The 22,796-nt window shown below is 41.6% G+C and overlaps 1 protein-coding gene across 1 annotated transcript in view; it reads left to right on the forward strand.

Annotated features, from left to right (window-relative positions):
• Nucleotides 1–15,691, forward strand: part of LOC132865721 (zinc finger protein 585B-like) — a 67,034-nt gene extending 51,343 nt beyond the window's left edge. Inside the window, exons 8-10 of the mRNA XM_060898251.1 lie at nt 5,725–5,790; nt 7,654–9,033; nt 13,221–15,691. Of these exons, the coding sequence (XP_060754234.1) occupies nt 5,725–5,790; nt 7,654–9,033; nt 13,221–14,764 (2,990 nt within the window). The 3' untranslated portion in view covers nt 14,765–15,691. The remainder of the gene's footprint in view (nt 1–5,724; nt 5,791–7,653; nt 9,034–13,220) is intronic.
• The last annotated feature ends 7,105 nt before the right edge of the window (nt 15,692–22,796 follow it).

A 22,796-nucleotide genomic window follows, 5' to 3' on the forward strand; every position in this document is an offset into this window, starting at 1 on the left:
CAGCTTCAAGGATAAGCTGGAGCCGCATAAGTAGGAGTCCCGGCGGGTGGTTTGTATTCGATTTGTTTATATCCCGACCTTGTCAGCTGTCAGATTTATGTTCATGGACCCGGTAAGCTGGTAAATAATATTTATTAGGGCCCAAGCCCTATGGGCGAAGGCCCTATTGTTCTTGTAAGAGTTCACTATTCTTCTTCTTCTTCTTCTTCTTCCGTCTTCTTCTTCTTTATTTTTCTCCGCTGTTGGGCCATTTTCGGGGCGCTTGCCATGGGCGAAAACGCACGAAATTTGGCACCAGTTCCGAGAATTGCCACCGCTACTCAGAACCAGAAGCCCAAACTTGGCCGGGGCTCAGGGCCTCTATAGCGCCCCCTAAGTCGTTGTGATTTTGGCCTCCCGCATTACGGTGCCTGGGTGCCATGTAGTTTGTAGTAGTGGCATGCCATTTGGTACGCATATGTATCTCACTAAGCCGGACAAAAATGTAATGCCAATGCATTAGCCACGCCCAACAGGAAGTGAGGTAATTTCACTTTTGTGCGAAATGCATGGCCACGAAGACGGCGCAACTCCTCCTAGACCGTTCATAGGAATGTCACCAAAATTGATACACATCATCTACAGACATGGCTGACAAAAGTTACTAAATACGTTTCACGTAGGATAAACCGTTCAGAAGTTATACGTCAATCAATTTTCGATGCAAAATTTTACATGCTTAAAAATTCATAACAAATCTTCTGATTGCTCAAAACTGCTCATACTTCACACGCAAATCACTCATTGGGCTTCTGACATGTTACCCAATTTCTGTGATATTTCGCCACTGGGGGCGCTATTTTTGGGCAAAAAATCCAATCTTTCCTCAAATTTGGTCAAACTTCACGGCCACCCTCTTACTACCTCCCATGTCGTGTATACCACATTTTGGGAATTTTCGTCCATGGGGGGCGCTGTTTTTGGCCGACGCAATTGCTCCAAAACGGGTTTTTGGTAAATAATTCCTTAATGCTTTTCCTTCACACCACTACCTTGTGATAATACGTTGCTGTTGTAGACACTTATTTTTCCAACTCATAATCGCTCATGTACAGCATAGCGCCACCTACTGACATGGGAAAAACCAAAAAATTTATTCTTCAAAAATCTATATCTCATCTTCTATTTACTCAATTGTCATCAAACTTCATACGCAAACTCTTCATAGCTCACCTGACATATACGCCACATTTTGTGCACTTTCGCCACTGGGGGCGCTATTTTTGGGCAAAAAATCCAATCTTTCCTCAAATTTGGTCAAACATCACGGCCACCCTCTTACTACCTCCCATGTCATGTATACCACATTTGGGGAATTTTCGTCCATGGGGGGCGCTGTTTTTGGCCGACGCAATTGCTCCAAAACGGGTTTTTGGTAAATAATTCCTTAATGCTTTTCCTTCACACCACTACCTTGTGATAGTACGTTGCTGTTGTGGACACTTATTTTCCCAACTCATAATCGCTCATGTACAGCATTGCACCACCTACTGACATGGGAAAAACCAAAAAATGTATTCTTCAAAAATCTATATCTCATCCTCTATTTACTCAATTGTCATCAAACTTCATACGCAAACTCTTCATAGCTCACCTGACATATACGCTAAATTTTGTGCACTTTCGCCCCTGGGGGTGCTGGTTATGGCACAAATGATATAGCAGCTTCTGATTTGTCAAACTTGGCAAGCAAACTCTTTTCAAGACCCTTATTGGGGCGCTTGCCATGGTCGACAACGCACGAAATTTGGCTCCTTTTTCTTAGACTGCCACCGCTACTGAGAACCAGAAGCCCAGATCCAGGCGGGCCTCAGGGCCTCTATAGCGCCCCCCGAGCACCGTACAGTGCGAGACCCTATTGTTGCCATGTGTCCAATTCTGTGCTTTGTCGCCATTGTGGGAGTAATGTCTCTTGCCGAAGAAGCTGTGGAAGGTATTTCGCGGGGACGCATGCCCCCGCCCCCCTTGGCCGCTGGCGCGAGGGCCCGTCGAGGCCGCTTGCGGCTTTAATTAATTTTTTTCTTTACCAAATTCTAACAGAAAACGAGAGCGCCCGAAAGTGAAAACTGAGCCGAGCTGCCTCACGGCTGTAATGCAAATTGCTTTCCTCCTCAGTATACAAGTGCGCTTCCATGGCAGGGAAAAAGAAACTACCACTGCTGCCTATGTAGTGCCCTATTTATACAAATAGGAGTCATTCAGGATTCAGCCATGTTTTTGCTCCGTGTCATGGCTGAATCCTGAATGACTCCTATTTGTATAAATAGGGCACTACATAGGCAGCAGTGGTAGTTTCTTTTTCCCTGCCATGGAAGCGCACTTGTATACTGAGGAGGAAAGCAATTTGCATTACAGCCGTGAGGCAGCTCGGCTCAGTTTTCACTTTCGGGCGCTCTCGTTTTCTGTTAGAATTTGGTAAAGAAAAAAATAAATAAATATTATTTACCAGCTTACCGGGTCCATGAACATAAATCTGACAGCTGACAAGGTCGGGATATAAACAAATCGAATACAAACCACCCGCCGGGACTCCTACTTATGCGGCTCCAGCTTATCCTTGAAGCTGGAGCCGCAGCTGGATGAAGCCGGCAGCGCGCAGTGATAAGAAGGGAGAGAAAATGGTGCCAAGCGATTTCGAGGTCTGACTTTTTATTTGGCAACGGTTTTGTGATGCAAATATATCACTCTTTTGAACACATACTGTTTTGAGACAAAAAACGTTTTACTTTCGTGACCCCAACAAACTTGCCGGACTACTTTCGTCTGGACCAAAACTGGACAAGAACTGGACTCACAGGATGCTGTCAGGGGTAAGTCAGTGTGTTTGCACGACACTATTGATGGGGATGTCATACAGATTCATGTCAAAAATCCCGAACTATCCCTTTAAGCTTGTTCAGCCTTTTAGCATCCCCAGCTTTCAGATCACACTTACGGCCCACCACAGTTTAGATACCACTGACTGCAGATATTGAATGATTGTAGTTGCTGCAAGAAGTAGAGTCGACTCTGGGTCTTTTTGGAAAGGGCCTCTTTTTTTCTCTTAATCCACTCCAGTCTGTTGTCTAGGTGCACTTCAAGGTATTTGTAGGAGTGGACCATCTTGACATCTCATGGATGGAGACAGGAATCAGAATAGGCTTATTCCTGTGGAAATTAATGACCAGCTCCTTCGTCTTGCTAATGTTTAGCTGCAGATGCTTCAGGCTGCACCACTCAATGAAGCTGTCTACCAGTCTTCTGTATTCTGCCTTCTGTTGCCTGTTGATACACCCCATGATGGAAAAGTCATCAGAAAAACTCTGAAGCTGGCATGTCTTTGAGTTATACCTTAAAGGTCATAGACAACGTTTTTCAATTTATGCACATTTGAAACTTTATATGTTAAAAAAACCCTTTAATTTTCTTCTGGTCCCAAGAAGTTAGTGTGGATCGCAGCGAATTTCTGTTCAGCGATTTTCATGACCACTCAGCACGTGACGTCATTTAAGACAAACAAACCGCTTGAGTTGAGTCCACTTCCGTTTACTTCCATTGCCGTTCGGCTTGAGTGCAGATGTGCGTTCGGGAATTTCCAAAGAAAAACCATGCCTTATTGTTGTGCAGTGAACCGTCACAACGGGACCGGTTTAGGAAGAAGTTTTTACCTTTTTCTGAGAGAGGAGAAGAGGCAGAGAGAGTGGATTGGCTTTTTTCCAGAAGAGGAGAGGAGGCGGAGCGAGAGGATTGGCTTTTTCCAAAAAAGAAGAGGCGGAGCGAGTGGGTTGGCTTTTTCCAAAAAAGGAGAAGAGGCGGAGCGAGAGGGTTGAATTTTTCCTAAAAAAGGAGAAGAGGCGGAGAGAGTGGATTGTGCGCGTGAAGCCAGAGGGTTTTTTTTTCTGGAAGAGGAGAAGAGGTGGAGAGCGTGGATCGTGCGCGTGAAACAAAATCAAGCAGTCAAAGAAGAAACGGATCAGCAACACTCAAGCAAAAAGGAGAAGATTGGAGGTAAACATTTTTACTTTTGCTTACAATTGACAAGTCAAGAATCCTGAGGGATCCTGTACAATCATTGTGGAAATGAGACAAAGGGATATTTCCTCGCTTAGAGTCGGCTATAAATACAGTAGTATAATGCTGCGGATGGCAGGCTAATGTGGTCTACCGGCACACTGTCAAGTAATCGTTACCTATATCCACTAGGGAGGGCGGTTTAATTATTCTTCAGAAGGGCTCTTATTTAGTATTACGACGAAAGTAGGAATTTATCATAACTACCAGGATAAATCGTTTGGGTGCGAGTCTTGTTGAGGTCTGGGGTCACCGCGATCAGAGTCGGCCGAGTCGCTGTCCAATTCCGAGGCTGCACGGTCAAACCAGTGAGCCACATTCACCGATTATTTCACAACGGCCACAGGTTCATACATGTATGGTTTCACCTCTTGATATTCAATTTGGAGACTTCCTACTTCAAAATCGCTCTCGCTTTCAGACATTTTACACAACCTCTCACGACCAAAGTCCGTACACGTGTGCTCAGTTTGCAAGTAAACACAGAACTGCTCCCAGTCTGTTTGGCTTAAATTACGTCACGACAACTGTCCCCTGGCGGTGAGAGTGCGCATAAGTGAGATGTAAACAAACCTTCGGAAATTGGGCAAAACAATGTTTTAACTGTTTTATTCAATTTTAGGGTCTAAATTAGACACTAGGAAGATTGAATTCGCTTTTTGGGTCGTTCTTCTTGACAAAGGTGATATTCTACATTTCACCTCTGACCATTGCCTATGACCTTTAAGTCAGGGGTGTACAGGGTGAACAGGAAGGGAGATAGGACAGTTGTGCTGAAGAGAGGCCCTTGTGCTGCTCTACACTGTCTCTGACAAACTGCTTCCTAGTCTCATGTGCTATGGTCTGTTCATCATGTCTGTTATCCAGGTCATAAGCAGCATGTCCAACTGCGTGCATTTAAGCTCGTCTCCCAGCAGTAAAAGCTATATTGTGATTTAGACACTGGAGAAATTTAAGAAAAAAAAAAAAAGACTCTTATAATGCCCCTAGCCTCATCAAGATGAGGGTAGGGTTGGTGAAGTAGGTATATGATGGCATCCTTCTCTCTGATGCATTTCTGGAAGGCAAACTGCAGGGCGTCCAATGCTGGTCTGATCAAAGGTCTAAGGTGGGAGAGGACCAGCCTCTCCAGGGTCTTCATCACATGTGATGCTAGCAATTCTGGCTTGTAGCAAAGACTTTGGGGTGCCCTTTCTTGGGCACAGAGACCAGGCATGATGTTTTCCAAAGTGTGGGAACCCTTCCACAACTCAGGCTCAGATTGAAGATATTTTGAAAGACACCACAGAGCTGTTTGACACATCCCTTAAGCGCCTCCATGCTCATCATTGGGGCATCCAGTTTTGCCTGATTGGCATCTTTACCTCACCCGCGACGGAGTAAGCGGGGCGAGGTATTGTAATCAGTGCGGTTTGTTTGTGTGTCTGTTAACAATCTAGTGTCCTAGATGGTTGCACCAATTGACTTCAAATTTTCAGGGTAGATAGGCAATGGTGCATAGATTATCTGATTAAATTTTGGGGGTAATCGGGTGAAGGTCAAGGTCACTGGAAAGGCCGGGCGATGTGAGGTTTGTTTTGTCTGGCAACACTTGTTCCAGTTGTGGTTTCACTTGGTCAGTTGTGATTTTTGCAGGTAATGGCAGTTCCAGACACAGGGACCTGAGAGACGCTGGAGGAGAGCTGTATGGTGATTTGAGAGGTATTAATGGTCAAGGGGTTGGAGGGTCAGTGAACAAGGGTTCCAGTGTCAAACCTATTGAAAAACATGTTTAACTCACTGGCGCTGGCCATGCTGTCCTCTAATATGGCTGTTGGTCTGATTGTAGGGTTTGTTATTTGGGGACCATGGTACTGTACGGGTGGGGGTGACATTGTCCCCACAAAAGTTAACATAACCTGTAATATATTGTGTTAGCTTGTACTGTGTCTTCATGTGTGGCTTTGTCAGAACCTCCCAGTCTGTAGCCTTGAACTAGCCTCTCAGAGTCTCAGTTGTATCCTGCAACCATCTCTGGACTCTCTTGGTGTTTGCAGGTTGCTGCTGGACTACAGGCTTATACTGGGGTGAGAGGTGGACCAGGTTGTGATCCCATCTGCCAAGTGGTGTGTGTGTGGGGGGGGGGTAGGCCTGTAGAGCTATATGTGTCCTTAATGTTGGCATACAGTAAATCCAGGGATTTCTTGTCTCTGTTTGGCCAGTCATCAAACTGGGTGAAGTTTGTCATGGTGGAGAAGAGTGACACGTTTGAAGTCCCCAGATGAAAGTGTAAGGTTGCTGTGACCAAATGTATGATGTCACATGCTGTGGGTATGTCATCTGATGGTAGAACATAAATAGCAATCAAATGTAGACCCATTGCTAAAAGTTCAATGTCCAGGCTGCAGACTCTCTTCTTGACAGTAATATGTCCCGGACTACATCATCTGTTTTTAATGATGATGGCAAGCCTACCTCCTTTTTTCTTACCGCTTTTTGTTTGGGCTCTGTCTGCCTGTATCTTCTTAAAGCTGGTGACTGTAGAGTGGTCGTCCAGATATCTGGAGGCAGCCATGGCCTGAAGGTTAGAGAAGCAGTCCCTTGGGCCCAAAGGGTTGCCGGTTTGATTCCTGGGACCAGCAGGAAAAACGTGAGGGGAATTGAGTGAAGGAACAGCACTTTTCCTTCCATTTGTATCATGGCTGAAGTGCCCTTGAGTAAGGCACCCAACCTCTCAACTGCTCCCCAGGCACTGTAGCTGCCCATGGGTGTGTGTGTGCTCATTGCTCATTTGTGTGTGCATGCGTGCGTTCACTGCTTCAGACAGGTTAAATGTAGAGGAGGAATTTTGCTGTGCTTTAGTGTACATTCTACCTTCTGTGAAACACACTGGACTTCTAAAATTCCCTCTGACTTCTCACCAGTGCTATTAGTTCATTTGTCTTATTTGCCAGCAACCTCACATTCCCATAATGATGGAAGGGCATTTGAAATTGAAATTTCACCAAGTCTTATTTTCTCAATATGCAAATTATTTTTCTTTCATAGTCTAAATGACGCTTAATGCTGCCTGTTATTCAGTGCATGGGATTTGAAGTTTGGAGGTTCACCGATTGATTTGGCTTAGTGAATGTACTAAAGCCTGGACTGTTAAAATGGGATTTTTCTGTGTGCAGTTGGAGTAACTACAGGAGCTAATCCATTGATAACAGGTGTCAATGTATTGTCGCTCTAGCTGTATTATTTCTGTCTATTGGGCATTCCATAGGGTAATTAAATCTGGTCTTAATCTGTGGAGCTGCCACCAGAGGCTGCTGCCTCTGTTTGTATTCATTTACCAAGTGTCATACTGCTTCTGGTTGTGTGTGAAGATTAGTATGTTACTAAGTTGTGCCTTGGATGTGAAGGTTTTTTGTTATTGGCTTGGTTGGCTACTACTACTGATACTAGTAATAAACATTTATTGTTGTTTTTGAAGCAGTTTATAAAACATATTGTTTTCCTAAAAATTTAAAAACCGTAAAAATTGCATTGCATTTGAAGTTGTCTGTTTGTTTTTTTTTTTTTTTTTTTGTCCTGCTCCAGAAATGAATGGCATCCTGTTGCAAGCCTTCTCCTGCTCCTTGTGTGCACTTTCCTATACATCTTTATTTCACTTCCACAAACATATCAAGAGATGCCACTATGAGGAATATTTGAGACTGATGAATTCAGGAGAGATTACCTATGAAAAAATAAATCTGATGCCTACCAACAGCTCCAATAGTCATCAAATTGGAGCTGACTCCTCCAGTACTTTGTGCAATACAACCTCTAACAGTCAAATGCAAATCAAAACTCACCACTGTTCAGATTGTGGTGACAGTTTTATTCAAAAGAGTGATCTTGAACTACACCAGCAAATTCACACGGGAAAGAAGATAAAGTCATATCAGTGCTCACATTGTGGGAGGAGTTTTACTCAAGTGAGTCATCTCCGAGCACACAAGCGCATTCACACAGGAGAGAGGCCGTATCGCTGCTCAGAGTGTGGAAAGAGTTTTATTCAAAGGAGTAATCTCCGAACACACCTGCGCATTCACACGGGAGAGAAGCCATACCGCTGCTCAGAGTGTGGGAGGGGTTTTACTCACCAGAGTAATCTCAACACACACCAGCGCATTCACACAGGAGAGAGACCATTTCACTGTTTGCTGTGTGGAAAGACTTTTGCGCAACAGAGCGCTCTCCGGTTACACCAGCGTGTTCACACAGGAGAGAAGCCATATCGCTGCTCGGAGTGTGGAAAGAGGTTTGTTCAACTGGCAGGTCTGCAGAAACATCAATCTATTCACAAACGAGAGAGGCCATATCACTGCTTACAGTGTGGGATAAGTTTCACTCATCGGACTCATCTCCAAGAACACGAGCGCATTCACGTAGGAGAGAGGCCGTACCACTGCACCCAATGTGGGAAGAGTTTTTCTCACCAACGTAATTTGCATCAACACCAGCTCATTCACACAAAAGAGAAGCTATATCATTGCTCACAGTGTGGGAAGAGTTTTTCATTCCAGCATAGATTGCAACGACACCTTCGCATTCACACAGGAGAGAGGCCGTATCAGTGCTTACAGTGTGGGAAGAGTTTTTCTTCCCAGCATAAATTGCAAGTCCATCAGCGTGTTCACACAGGAGAGAAGCCATATTCCTGTTCACAATGTGGGAAGAATTTTACTAGTGCTAGTAGTCTCAAAATACACCAGCGCATTCACACAGGAGAGAAGCCCTATAATTGTTCACAGTGCGGGAAGAGTTTTACTTGCCGGACTAATCTCCGACAACACCAGCGCATTCACACAGGAGAGAAGCCGTATGACTGCTCAAAGTGTGCCAAGAGTTTTACTTGCAAGTCTAATCTCCGACAACACCAGCGCGTTCACACAAAAGAGAGGAGCCGTACATTGAAGACACAAGAGCAAGAAACCTGATTATCATGATTATTGATTTCAGGTTAACTTGTTTCATATTTGGGCAGCATGGCGACACAGCAGGTAGTGTTGGTACCTCACAGCTCCAGGGTCCATTAGTGTAGAGTTTGACGTGTTCTCCCTGTTTCTGCAAGGACTTCCTCCCAGCTTCCAGACATGCCAGTAGATGGATACTCTAAAATGCCCTCTGTGTGAATAAATGCATGAGCCTGTGATTTCCTCTGTTGTCTCGTGTCCCGTTTTGGGTATATTCTCAGTGATCCTGGGATAGGCTCGGGATACACCCTAATGAGGAAATAGCTGTTACATAAGACTGAGATCAAAACAAAAATGTTCTGCATTTTATGTAGCTAACGGTCTTGTATACTTGTTGAGAGCATGTGTTGAATGTTATATTGCATTCATGTTTTCTTTGTCTTAGACAGTAGTTTAAATAGTGTGCTAAAATATATAAAGAACATTTTCATTGTAAATCATGTTCCATGAAATGGATTTTGAACTTTTTTCTCCAGCATTCTGTATCGTATCCACTTATTTTAATACTAACATGAATAGCATTATATATAATGTTTATTTTATAATTTAATTAAAAATGATCAAGCTGTAGAGTAAAAGCATCGTTACTGAGGACAGATGTAGTACCCAGCATCAATATTTCATTTAATAGCATTTAGCAGGTCACTTCTATTCATGTGTTCTTTGATATATCTTCCATAGCTGTGTTTGCAAATTATATGCCCAAGGGGCTGTGAAGACAGAAATGTAGCAGGCCTAACCACCTGGGACACTATTGAACTATTTTAGGCACTGAATAATCCCAGTGGATTAAAACAATAGTAACAATCTGTCTAACCAAGCATGTTTTCAAGCCTGTCTATTAAAATATCATGATTAAAATGGTGTCAAATGCTGTCCTCAAGTCCAGTAGTACCAACACATATACTCACGTGTCAAGACATGCGGTTGGTAATTTGCTACATTAGCCAGCACTGATTCAGTATTAGGACACTTCCAGAAACCAGAAGCAAATTTTCAGTGTAGAAAAGGTGTGTTGAAGATTTTATTGGAGAGATCCTAAGGGATCAAGAATCTACTTCTTTAAGGAGAGGCCTAGCATCAGCTAGCTTGGAGACATGCCATTAGCTGAGTTAGTCACTGATGATTATTCCCAAAGTAGTTTTGACAGCTTTAAGTCACATATACAGATGGTTGGTCTACAGGAGGAGAGCATCAAACTATAGAGCTAATTATACTCAATGGGACAAAATTTATCAAAACTTTATGCAGATAATTGTTGGGCATTGTTCATTTTCAGGTAATTTATTGCAATGTGTCAGACTAAATAATGTATACATATGTTAAAATGAGCATCAAAAACTTTGACGGGTCATAAAACCCATAGCAATGTCATGTACACAAAAAAAGTAAGATCATATATATAAGATAAATGTCGATGAAAAGCTCAAAAGAATATTAAGCCAACAAAAGTTGAAACAATGGGAAAAACACAAATCTTAAGCTGTCTTATTAATAACAGACTATGAAGTTTTTATTTTTCTGTATAATGCCCACTGATAAGGGGCAATAATCAAAAAGAAGAAAAAATGTTTTATTTCTCATATTCTGTAATCATGGAACCTGAATGGTTTTGCTGACAATTGATAATTGGATTTAAAAAAATGTGATTGGCAGAGCCACAAGCCATATTTTTTAACCAATCGAGAGTCCAGCTGATCAGCACCCAGATAGTATTTTACCCAGAAACCTTCTTGTTCACCAAGTGACATGACCCAATGTGTGCAATAAATATGGCTGTCATACAGCCATCACTCTCCCCTCTTCTTGCCTTGTATACATTAGACTACCTGTACTCCATATGGAGGTATCCACTTAGAAGTTTGGGACCATGGATGGAGCTATAGGTATCCAGTCCTCCAAAGCTGGTGGCTCTTATCATCTCCTATCTTCTCTTCTGCCGCAGTGAGTGTCTATTTCATATATTTCTCTTTTTTTTTTCTAGCTTTGAATTGGTTTTCTTCGTTGTCATTGCTAGGCTTATTAGCATCACTCACTGCGCAGTTCAGAAGTCAGTTTTACAAACTGCTTTGTGCCATTGCTTAATAGTGGCACGCAATTCTCTTTTTCCTGCCGGGTTGGGTTCTCCCCTTGGCTTCATCTTCTCTGAGTATTTCACATCCTCTTTCATTAAGCAGTCGAGTGGCGCACCCTTGTCATCCCGCATGCATTCATCCTGAGCCTACTAGTTGGAGCATACTAGGGTGAAGGTCAGGTTCACTTCATTTTGCTTTCATCTCTCCAGTTTCTCCTTAAGTGGTATCTGCTCAGAGATTTTTCCACACTCCCCACTGTCTAATTGATTGATGAACTTGGATAATCACTGCAAACATGTCTGATGGGGTTCTGCTACCTGTACTGCATATTGTTCATGGCTGAGTCTGCCATGTTATCCCTTAAGACATAACTCAAGGGTTCTGGTTACCTCTGTTTACCCTCCATTCTCTCCATGGCCTAGTCTTTTGCAGGGCACAGTTGTATCAACCCTGTGGAATCTGCCCAGTGTGCTTTTTGGACATGCCAAAGAAGCCCTGGAAAGGAGAGCACAGCTTTCAGAATCATGAATCCACCAAATAGACTGGCCACGTGGTGGGCAGGGCCATGCCAGCACCCTCAGGCCATTTAATGCCAGGGTGACTATGTGGTGTGCCCATGAAGGGCAATTGCTTATTGTGCAGTGACTACATCAGCTCAGTGGATCCAGATGACCGTGTTGAATGGCTACAAACTCCAGTTCCGGAGCTTGTACAGTTCAGAAAAAAGGGTTCTACACAATGGTTTTTTCTTGTTTGTAAGAAGGAGGACAGTGTTTTCCACCCAACTGTAAACCAACCAAGCACAGTGGGGTTATTAGGAGGTGTAGCACAGCAATGTGCCACTGATCTTCTGTCCAGTTCTTTGATATGAATGGTGGACCCGTTTAGTGGTTGCACTAAAATCCCTAAATAACGTATTGCATTAGCATCTATTAAGTTTCTGGCTGCCCAAGTGTGAATGAGTACTGCAAGAGTTATGACTGTGTCTGACTGCTGGACTATGACAGGTTATATGAATTATGAAAAATGGTTTGGTGAAATGGGATTACATTGTACTAGCATTTGTTGGGTAACTGTTCAGATGATGATTGCATACCCTTGCTACTGGGTAAGACTGGACCTTGAGCAACCTGTTGGCTGGCCTCTCCACAGTAGAATCTTTGTCCAGCTATGACTTACGTTTTTTGACAGTTAGCTTGGACAGTCTTCTTATAGTTCTGGAGCTTGATGAATATTACTTTAGATGCTGGCAAGAATAGAATGGAGGCCCTGAGTTGTTCTTTTGTCAAGAAGCTTGACTAGCTGAATTGCCAAAGTATGTCTACTGGCAATAAACTGTTATAGGAAGCCAACTTTGCAATCATGTCCCTTCTAAAAGTCTGACAGAATGCAGTGATGAGTACAGGCTCGTACTAATTGCTTCCAGTAGTCGTGGGAAACATACTGGGGACAATGGTCATATGACTTCACAGTGTCACCCTTGTTAATCCAAACAGTAGTGGCTAATTTAAGTTCTTTCCTGGTTGAACGAGTGAGCATTGGAGTAGAAAACCTTGTCATTTGGAAGGATCTATGCCATGCTTAACAGGCTGATCAGACAACCTTGGATGTGATGTGGGTGTCTTCTTGACAATACTGGAATTTGTATAATAGTGAGGCTTCCTAGGATGGCAAAGACTAGGTAGGGAAATCTTGGTGGAATATGTTGAAGCCTGCTGTGCTCAGGGTTTTGGTGAAGTCAAAAGATGGATATAATTGCAGTTATCATAATTTAAATAGAATAGACAAAGAAATAGGCTAGGGACTTCAGGGGATCAGAGAATAGGCATAGACAAGACAATATTACGTTAGCAAATGGCAAACATGCTATTGTGAGAATACTGAAAAAAGTATTGGAAAGGTTTGAAAGTAATAGCCTGGCTGTGACAGTCCAGTTCATGGCAGTGAGAGTGAATAGTGTTGTTATTATTGTTGATGTTGAAGCAGTCCATAACAAATATTGTTTCCTAAAAAAAATTTTTGCATTGCATTTCAAGTTGTGGTTTTTTTTTTTTTTTTTGTCTTGCTCCAGAAATGAATGGCATCCTGTCGCAACCCTTCTCCTGCTCCTTGTGTGCACTTTCCTATACATCTCTATTTCAATTCCACAAACACATCAAGAGATGCCACTTTGAGGAGTATATGAGACCAGTGAATTCAGGGGCATTTGCATATGACATATTAAATCTGATGCCTACCAACAGCTCCAATAGTCATCAAATTGGCGCTGACCCATCTGGTACTTTATGCATTACAGCCTCTAACAGTCAAATGCAGATAGAAATGTACCACTGCTCCGATTGTGGAGAGAGTTTTATTCATCAGAGTGATCTGAAACTACATCAGCTCATTCACATGGGAAAGAAGATAAAGTTGTTTCATTGCTCATACTGCGGGAAGAGTTTTACTCAAGCCAGTTATCTCAGACGACATCAGCGTATGCACACAGGAGAGAGGCCGTATCATTGCACACATTGCGGGAAGAGCTTTGCTCAACAGGGTAATTTCCGAACACACCTGCGTATTCACACAGGAGAGAAGCCATATCACTGCTCACAGTGTGGTAGGGGTTTTACTCGCCAAAATGCTCTCCAGCTCCACCAGCGCATTCACACAGGAGAGAGGCCATATCAGTGCTCTGAGTGTGGGAAAACTTTTATTCAAAAGATTAATCTCCAAATACACCAGCGCATTCACACAGGAGAAAAGCCCTATCACTGCTCGGAGTGTGGAAGGGGTTTTACTCACCCAACGTCTCTCCAGGACCACCAGCGCATTCACACAGGAGAGAAGCCATACCAGTGTTCACAGTGTGGGAAAAGGTTTTCTCAACAGAGTACTCTCCAGATTCACCAGCACGTTCACACGCAAGACAAGCCGTATAAATGCTCACAATGCAAGAAGAGCTTTACTCACCAGAGTCTTCTTCAACAACATCAGAGCTTTCATACAGGGGAGAAGCTGTATCACTGCTCACAGTGTGGCAAGAGCTTTGCTTACCAGCGTACTTTCCGACGACACCAGCGAATTCACACAGGACAGAAGCCGTATTGCTGCACACAGTGTGGGAAGAGTTTTACTGAAATGGGAAATTTCCAAAAACACCAGCGGATTCACACAGGCGAGAAGCCGTATCACTGCTCAGTGTGCGGAAAGAAGTTCGCTCAACTGGGAGGTTTCCAAAGACACCAGCGCATTCATACAGGAGAGAAGCCATATCATTGCTCCGAATGTGGGATGAGTTTTGCTTATCAGAGTACCTTGCAGCGACACCAGAGCGTTCATACAGGAGAGAAGCTGTATTCCTGCTCGCAGTGTGGGAAGAGTTTTAATTATCTCGAAGGTTTCCAAATTCATCAGCGCATTCACACAGGGGAGAAGCCGTATCACTGCTCACAGTGCGGGAAGAGTTTTACTTGCAAGTCAAATCTCCGACAGCACCAGCGTATTCATACGGGAGAGAAGCCCTATCACTGCTTGCAGTGTGGGAAGAGTTTTACTTGCAGGTCTAACCTCCGACAACACCAGCGCGTTCACACAAAAGAGGGAAGCCACACATTGAATGCAACAACTTAGTGTATTACAGATAAATTGGTAAAAAAGAAAAAGAACCCTGATGATTGATTACTGCTAAGAATCAGAATAATTTTTACTTGCCATATACATTTTTATGTATGAAGAATTTTTCTCGGTGCTTGGTCACAACATGATCCATTCAATGCACACATCAGACAACACAGCACAATTACTATCCTAATATACAAATATTGCTCCCAATATACAAATATTATACCTTAAGCGGAAATGGTAGGCTCAGTTGTAATTAACCTTATTTCAGGTTACCTTGCTTCATAGTTGGGTAGCATTGTGATATAGCAGGTAGTGTTGGTGCCTCGGCTCCAGGGTCAGAGTAATGTAGAGTTTGATGTGTTCTCTCTGTCCTCCTACCGACTGAAGACATGCCAGTTGATACTCTAAATCGCCATAGGTAGGAATATGCATGAGTGTAATGATGCTCTGTGTTGGGCTGGTGTAACATTTATAGTGTATTCCCATCTCAGCTCATGTGTTCTTGGAATAGGCCCCAGTTCCAGATAAAGCTGTTAATGGGGTGGGGGTTAGTGGGATGAGTTTTGCTTATCAGAGTACCTTGCAGTAACACCAGAGTGTTCACACAGGAGAAAAGCTGTATTCTTGTATGAGATGAAATGAAAATGTTTTGCATGTTATGTAGCAAATGTTATTGTATTCTTGTTGAACGCATGAATTGAATGGTATATTGCATTCATATATTTTATTTGTTTTTAAACTAAAATAGTGGCTTAAATTATGTGCTGTGATAAAATCTATATAGAACATTTTAATAGCAAGTCATGTTTCATGAAATGGTAGTTACATTGGTAGCTTTACATTATCCTGTCTCTTGTCCCTTTATTTTAATACTAACATGAACTGCATTATATATAATGTATATTATTGAAATAAAAAAGGCACCAGACTCTAGTGAACCTTACCCTGGGACTTAACACACACCAGTATTTCTTTCTTTTCTATTTATATAGTGCTCTTGGCAACAAGTCACTGGTCATGGGGAATATTGTGAATAGAAGTTCTGGGATATGGCAGTTCTTGCTCAGTAGATTTCTATGGTCTCCAGGTAACCACTCGTACAGTGGTGCTTGAAAGTTTGTGACCCCTTTAGAATTTTCTATATTTCTGCATAAATATGACCTAAAACAACATCAGATTTTCACACAAGTCCTAAAGGTAGATAAAGAGAGCCCAGCTAAACAAATGAGACAAAAATATTATACTTGGTCATTTATTTATTGAGGAAAATGATCCAATATTACATATCTGTGAGTGGCAAAAGTATGTGAACCTCTAGGACTAGCAGTTAATTTGAAGGTGAAATTAGAGTCAGGTGTTTTCAATCAATGGGATGACAGTCAGGTGTGAGTGGGCACCCTGTTTTATTTAAAGAACAGGGATCTATCAAAGTCTGATCTTCACAACACACGTTTGTGAAGTGTATCATGGCACGAACAAAGGAGATTTCTGAGGACCTCAGAAGAAGTGTTGTTGATGCTCATCAGGCTGGAAAAGGTTACAAAACCATCTCTAAAGAGTTTGGACTCCACCAATCCACAGTCAGACAGATTGTGTACAAATGGAGGAAATTCAAGACCATTGTTACCCTCCCCAGGAGTGGTCGACCAACAAAGATCACTCCAAAAGCAATGCATGTCATAGTCGGTGAGGTCATAAAGGACACCAGGGTAACTTCTAAGCAACTGAAGGCCTCTCTTACATTGGCTAATGTTCATGAGTCCACCATCAGGAGAACACTGAACAACAATGGTGTGCATGGCAGGGTTGCAGGGAGAAAGCCACTGCTCTCCAAAAAGAACATTGCTGCTTGTCTGCAGTTTGCTAAAGATCACGTGGACAAGCCAGAAGGCTATTGGAAAAATGTTTTGTGGACGGATGAAACCAAAATAGAACTTTTTGGTTTAAATGAGAAGCGTTATGTTTGGAGAAAGGAAAACACTGCATTCCAGCATAAGAACCTTATCCCATCTGTGAAACATGATGGTGGTAGTATTATGGTTTGGGCCTGTTTTGCTGCATCTGGCCCAGGACTGCTTGCCATCATTGATGGAACAATGAATTCTGAATTATACCATCAAATTCTAAAGTAAAATGTCAGGACATCTGTCCACAAACTGAATCTCAAGAGAAGGTAGGTCATGCAGCAAGACAACGATCCTAAGCACACAAGTAGTTCTACCAAAAAGTGGTTAAAGAAGAATAAAGTTAATGTTTTGGAATGGCCAAGTCAAAGTCCTGACCTTAATCTAATCGAAATGTTGTGGAAGGACCTGAAGCGAGCAGTTCATGTGAGGAAACCCACCAACATCCCGGAGTTGAAGCTGTTCTGTACGGAGGAATGGGCTAAAATTCCTCCAAGCCGGTGTGCAAGACTGATCAACAGTTACCGGAACCGTTTAGTTGCAGTAATTGCTGTACAAGGGGGTCACACCAGATACTGAAAACAAAGGTTCACATACTTTTGCCACTCACAGATATGTAATATTGGATCATTTTCCTCACTAAATAAATGACCAAGTCTAATATTTTTGTCTCATTTGTTTGAGTTCTCTTTATCTACTTTTAGGACTGTGCGAAAATCTGATGATGTTTTAGGTATGCAGAAATATAGAAAATTCTAAAGGGTTCACAAACTTTCAAGCACCATTGTATTGATAGCTTCACAACCAAGAAACAGAATGAACAGAACTAGAGCTTCTGGATCAGTTGGAGTGTCTAGAGGGTGAGAGGAGCCACAGCAGGAAATATGTCTCAGGATGTGGCAGTGGCATTACACTGGGCAGCCAGAGTGCAAGCACAACTAAGTGTGAAGGGCGGATATGGCATGAGGTCATCTTTGTACACTGTCATCCTGCCAACCCACCATCACGCTGTACACTGTCATCCTGCCAACCCACCATCAAGCAACTCAAGTGATGATGTAATGGAAGGAAACCAACAGCATCAGCAAGATCCATCTGTATTCCGGGGCAATGGTAACATAAAAATAAGTATTGCAAAAGTCCATGGACATGAACCAGTTATATGGCTTCAAAGCTTGACCCTTATCTTTCACTCATAGCATAAAAAAGTTAAATTGCTTCTCAAGAAGGTAGTAGGTAGGTCCCCTGTAACCACTGAAAGATGAAACCGGTGTTGTTTCTTAAAGGTTCCACACCTTGTTTTTGCCATGCTTTCTTCATGATTAGAATCCTGCACCTAGGGTTTATTTGCACTTATCAGGCAGAGCAGATCAGAGGCACTGTTCAGATGCTCAGTGCAAGAATCAGTGTTTTTGCACTCAGAATCTGGTAGCACACATCTGGCTACAGCACTTTATCTGGTGAGACAAATGCTTGTCTTGCATCACTAATGGTAACAGGCATGTGTCACAGAGCCCAAACATGGGTAAACTGCAACCTGCCTGAATCTCAAATGAAAGCTGTCTTTCACTATGGGAAAACACATCCTGCTGTCACAGGGAAGCCTTGCTGCTATCACAGATAGCTTAGAGCCTGGCATTGGTGCATGTGAGCTGGCAGGGGCAGAACCAGACCCCTCAGACACTGCTGAGATTGTAGTTTAAAGGTTATCAGCCTGCAAGAACTTTCTCAACCAGCAGTAAACGTCTGTACACATCAAGTGCAGCTCATGTGCTTTACAATTATCTAGATTGACTGGAAAGAGTTGGCTGACCTGAGTTTGGTTTTCTGGTACTAGAAAAAAGATACCTGTGGAAGGTCTCTGTTGAAGCTTGAGGGAGGGCACTTATTACAAGAGCACTCGGGCTTAAATTTTATTTTACTCTAGTTGGTCCTGGAGTTTCAAATTCATTCAGCACCAGACCCAGGATTTGTGTGGTCAGTGAGCATGCACTTCAGACAGACATGGTCATGCTGAGTGCCAAGTGCCACTCCTGACTGTCTAGAGAGACAAACTTCCCAATTCCAAACAAAGTTGGGACACTGGGTAAAATGTAGATTAAAAAAAAAATTCAATGATTTGAAAATATTTTTCAACTTACAGTACCAGTCATAAGTTTGGACACACCTTCTAATTCAGTGTTTTTGCTTTATTTTTGTTAGAAACTTCATGTCTTAAAGTAATGATGGATGTCATTTCTCTTTACCTAGCTGAGTGGTTCTTGACATAATATGGATTAGTACAGTTGTGGAATAGGGCTATTTACTGGATTTTTATTATTTACTGTTTGATCTCAAAAGCATTAAGAAGGCAAGAAATTCCACTAATAAACAATTTTCATGGCATATCTGTTAACTGAAAAGTATTCCAGGTGACTACTTCATGAAGCTGGTTAAGATAATGCTAGTGCAAAGTATCATCAAAGTAAATGGTGGCTACTTTGAAGAATCTAAAATATCAAACATATTGGGGGGTTTTAAACTTTTTTTTTTTTTGGTTACCACATAATTCCATACATGTCCCATATGTTATAGTGGGTCAATCCATGTGAAATCACCAGAGGCCATGCCACTAACCATCTCGGATTTGCTTCATACTTTCTGGAAATATTGTCCGTGTGCCCAATAAATAGTGTACAACATTTTAGGCTTGTACCTTCATTAGTTTCTGAGATATAGGGGCTTAAAAAAAGGGGTGTGGCCCCGAGTTCACTGTTAAAACGCGTGCTACAGAAAACGGACCTAACTTCCATAAGTCATTACTTTTAAACTATTCATGCAAGATGCATGAAATTTTCAAGGATTGTTCTTCAATGCCAGACACCTTTAAATAATGTAATAGAAAGTTCACAGTTCAATATTTGCCAAGTTATGGCTTGCTGAAAATCATAAAAAATGTCTTCTATCGTACTTTGGAGCAACTTTGACCCCCCATATCTCCACATTAAAGCACACCCGACCTTTCAAATGTTCTTATTTATTACTCATGTTATAGATGCATAAATGTTACTTGTACATCTTGTTCCTCCTCTGATAATGCATAAATGTTGCCTATCCACCACTGTCTGTCATACAAACATACAACATATTTACCAGGAATTGTATCTGCCAGAGAGACTGCTGATTTAACAGGGGTTTTATGCATTACTTGTGGCCGATTCCCACTCATATCCACAATGAAGCTAGGACCACCTGACACCCTGCTGACCTGCAGCTGGTTGGACATGATTGGGACGAATGAGTGGTTGTCTCCTGTTCCAGGAATAGTAGCTGACCTTGAAAATCTTCTCTCCAATGCTTTTCCACTCTCCATAACTTCCCCTGTACCAACCCAGATGAAATGGATGTTCTTGATATGTTTTTCTACCCACAAAAACAGATCAGATGGGGTTAGTATGTGATCACTCGTGACTGCCTGTAAGCTAGCTCGAGCTGCTGACCGCTTTACAGTGCCTCCAATAGCATCACAGGGTGATTTACCATGAGAAGTGGCAAAGAAATGCCATTCTGCCAAAAGTCCAAAATCATCTGCATGCTTTTAGATTTGTGAAATTTTTATAGTTTTTGTATTGGGCTGCTGATCCGTCACTTAAGTAAATGACCTTTTTCAGCTGGGGATGTAAAGGGCATACATATGATAAAACCTTTTTTAAGAATGCACGCACGGCCACTGTATCATGCTTAAGGCAGTCACTTATTATGCAGATAGAGATGCATTTTGTTACTTTTGTACCATCTTCATTCTTTGCTCTAATGTACACTGCAAATGGATGAAGAGTGCATTGGCTGTTGTCCCAGTGGTATCCCTGGGCAGAATCCTGTGGTTTTTCAATTTTTATGCATCTCTGGATGCATCCAAGTAGATTATATACCTTAAAACAGCATTTCTGTCTATCGTAAAACATGCCGTACTTGATGCCTTAATATTTATAGTTTGGTTTAGGGTACCAACTTCATATTTTGTGCATTTGCTAAACAAAAGAAGCTCTTTCCAGTGGTATAATCGTTTTTATGGTAAACCTTGTCATACATTTGTAATATGCATTTGAATTATAGGTGCAATTTTTTTTTACTTTTAAAGCCTAATAAATCAGAAAGTTTGATTTCTTTTGAACACATACCTAGTTGCCTAAAGAGTACTATAACATGAGTAATAAATAAGAAAATTTGAAAGATTGGTTGTGCTTTAATGTGGAGATATGGGGGGTCAAAGTTGCTCCAAAGCATGATAGAATACATTTTTTATGATTTTCAGCAAGCCATAACTTGGCAAATATTGAACTGTGAACTTTCTGTTTTAGTATTTAAAGGCATCTGGCATTGAAGAACAATCCTTGAAAATTTCATGTATCTTGCATGAATAGTCTAAAAGTAATGATTATGGAATTTAGGTCCGTTTTCCGTAGCACGCATTTCAACAGTGAAATTGGGGCCACGCCCCTTGTTTTAAGCCCATATATCTCAGAAAGTAATGAAGGTACAAGCTTAAAATGTTGTACACTATTTATTGGGCACACTGACAATATTTCCAGAAAGTGTGAAGCAAATCTGAGATGGTCAGTGGTTAAAAGCTATATAATGTTCAAATGAATAAACTTTATTGTATTTTTAAAAAATACACTCATTCTGAGTTTCATGCTTCATAGTAAGAGTGCAGGTGCGAAACTGGCTTGCCTGCCTCCCATTGAAAATGTGTGGTGCAGTATGAAGTGCAAAGTACAACAACAGAGACCCCAGACTGTTGAGCAACTGAAGTCATATCTTGCAAGAATGCAAAAGAATTTTATGTTCAAAACCTCAACAATTAGTGTCCTCATTTCCCAGACACTTACCGAGTGTTGTTAAGAAATGATGTAACACAGTGGTAAACATGCCCCGAATGTGTTCCAGGTATCAAATTCAGAATGAATGTGGATTTACAAAAACAATAAAGTTTATTAGTTTTAACATTAAATATATTGTCTTCATATTGAATTAAGTTGAATATAGGTTTGAAAACAATTTGCAAATCCTTGCATTCTGTTTTTATTTACCTTTGACATAATTTGGTATTACTTTTTTTGGAATCAGGGTTGCATACACAGGTGTGAGATCCAAGGCCCCTCAGTCTCTGAAAAATCCTCCTTGCTCAGCCATTTTCAGTTATCACCATGGTTTGTAAAGGGATGCCTCCTAAGAGCTAGGGTTTCAGGAATTGCAATTTTCTGTCAGACTGTCACAGCCTGGCGATGATTACATGGTTTTGCAAAGTCCTTGTAGCATCCTGCTGGGGTTGCTTCAGGGCCTTGGCAGAGCACTTAGAATTTAAATTAGACCCTCTTAAGGAAGTAAAAGTAATAAAAGTTTTTATCATGACGTCTATCATGCAAAGAAACCTGCAGATCAGGTTATTAAAATTTGATCCTTTCACATTCTCAACAATAAGCTTTGCAGTCCACAACAGTATGAAAGGATGAAATGCAGGATGAATACTAATGTACTATCAGATATTCTTCATTTGAGGTCACAATCTCTCAAAAGCCCTCAGAAAGTTCATGTGTGTGTGGCCCATGACCCAATAAACATTTTATGCATTGTGTTAGCAAAATACATGAATAAAGGATAAAGGTGGTTTGTCTCCCAGAAGCTAAAATGTACAGTCTTTTAAACTGTTAAAACTACATGATAATATAGCTGTTTTAGGCAGAGGCATTGTTTTCACAATGGCTGTGAATCAAATAAATCATCTTTGTATTTTATCTTAATACAGAACAGTATGTATAAATCTATTCACTGTGCATTAATGCTAAATGATTGACTTTGTTGTAAAATGGTGTTCAATGATTGCTGCATGGTCATGAATGAGAACTGAGAAAACGTCTTGATGTCAGAGTTAATGATCACCCTTTAATTGGCACAACTGTTTTAAAAATAATGTTGGTCTTTAAAGATGTGGGTTTTTTTTGTTAAAAATAAATGAAGCATTAATGAGTAATAAGAATGACTAACATGGTGATTTATAGCTGAATTATGCGTTTATCTTAAATAATATTGTTTGTTGTGGACAAAAAATACAGTGCACATGTGGGACCAAACAAATCTGGCCAGTCAATAAG

This window comes from Neoarius graeffei, chromosome 18, assembly GCF_027579695.1.
Source record: "Neoarius graeffei isolate fNeoGra1 chromosome 18, fNeoGra1.pri, whole genome shotgun sequence".
Lineage (NCBI taxonomy): Eukaryota > Metazoa > Chordata > Actinopteri > Siluriformes > Ariidae > Neoarius > Neoarius graeffei.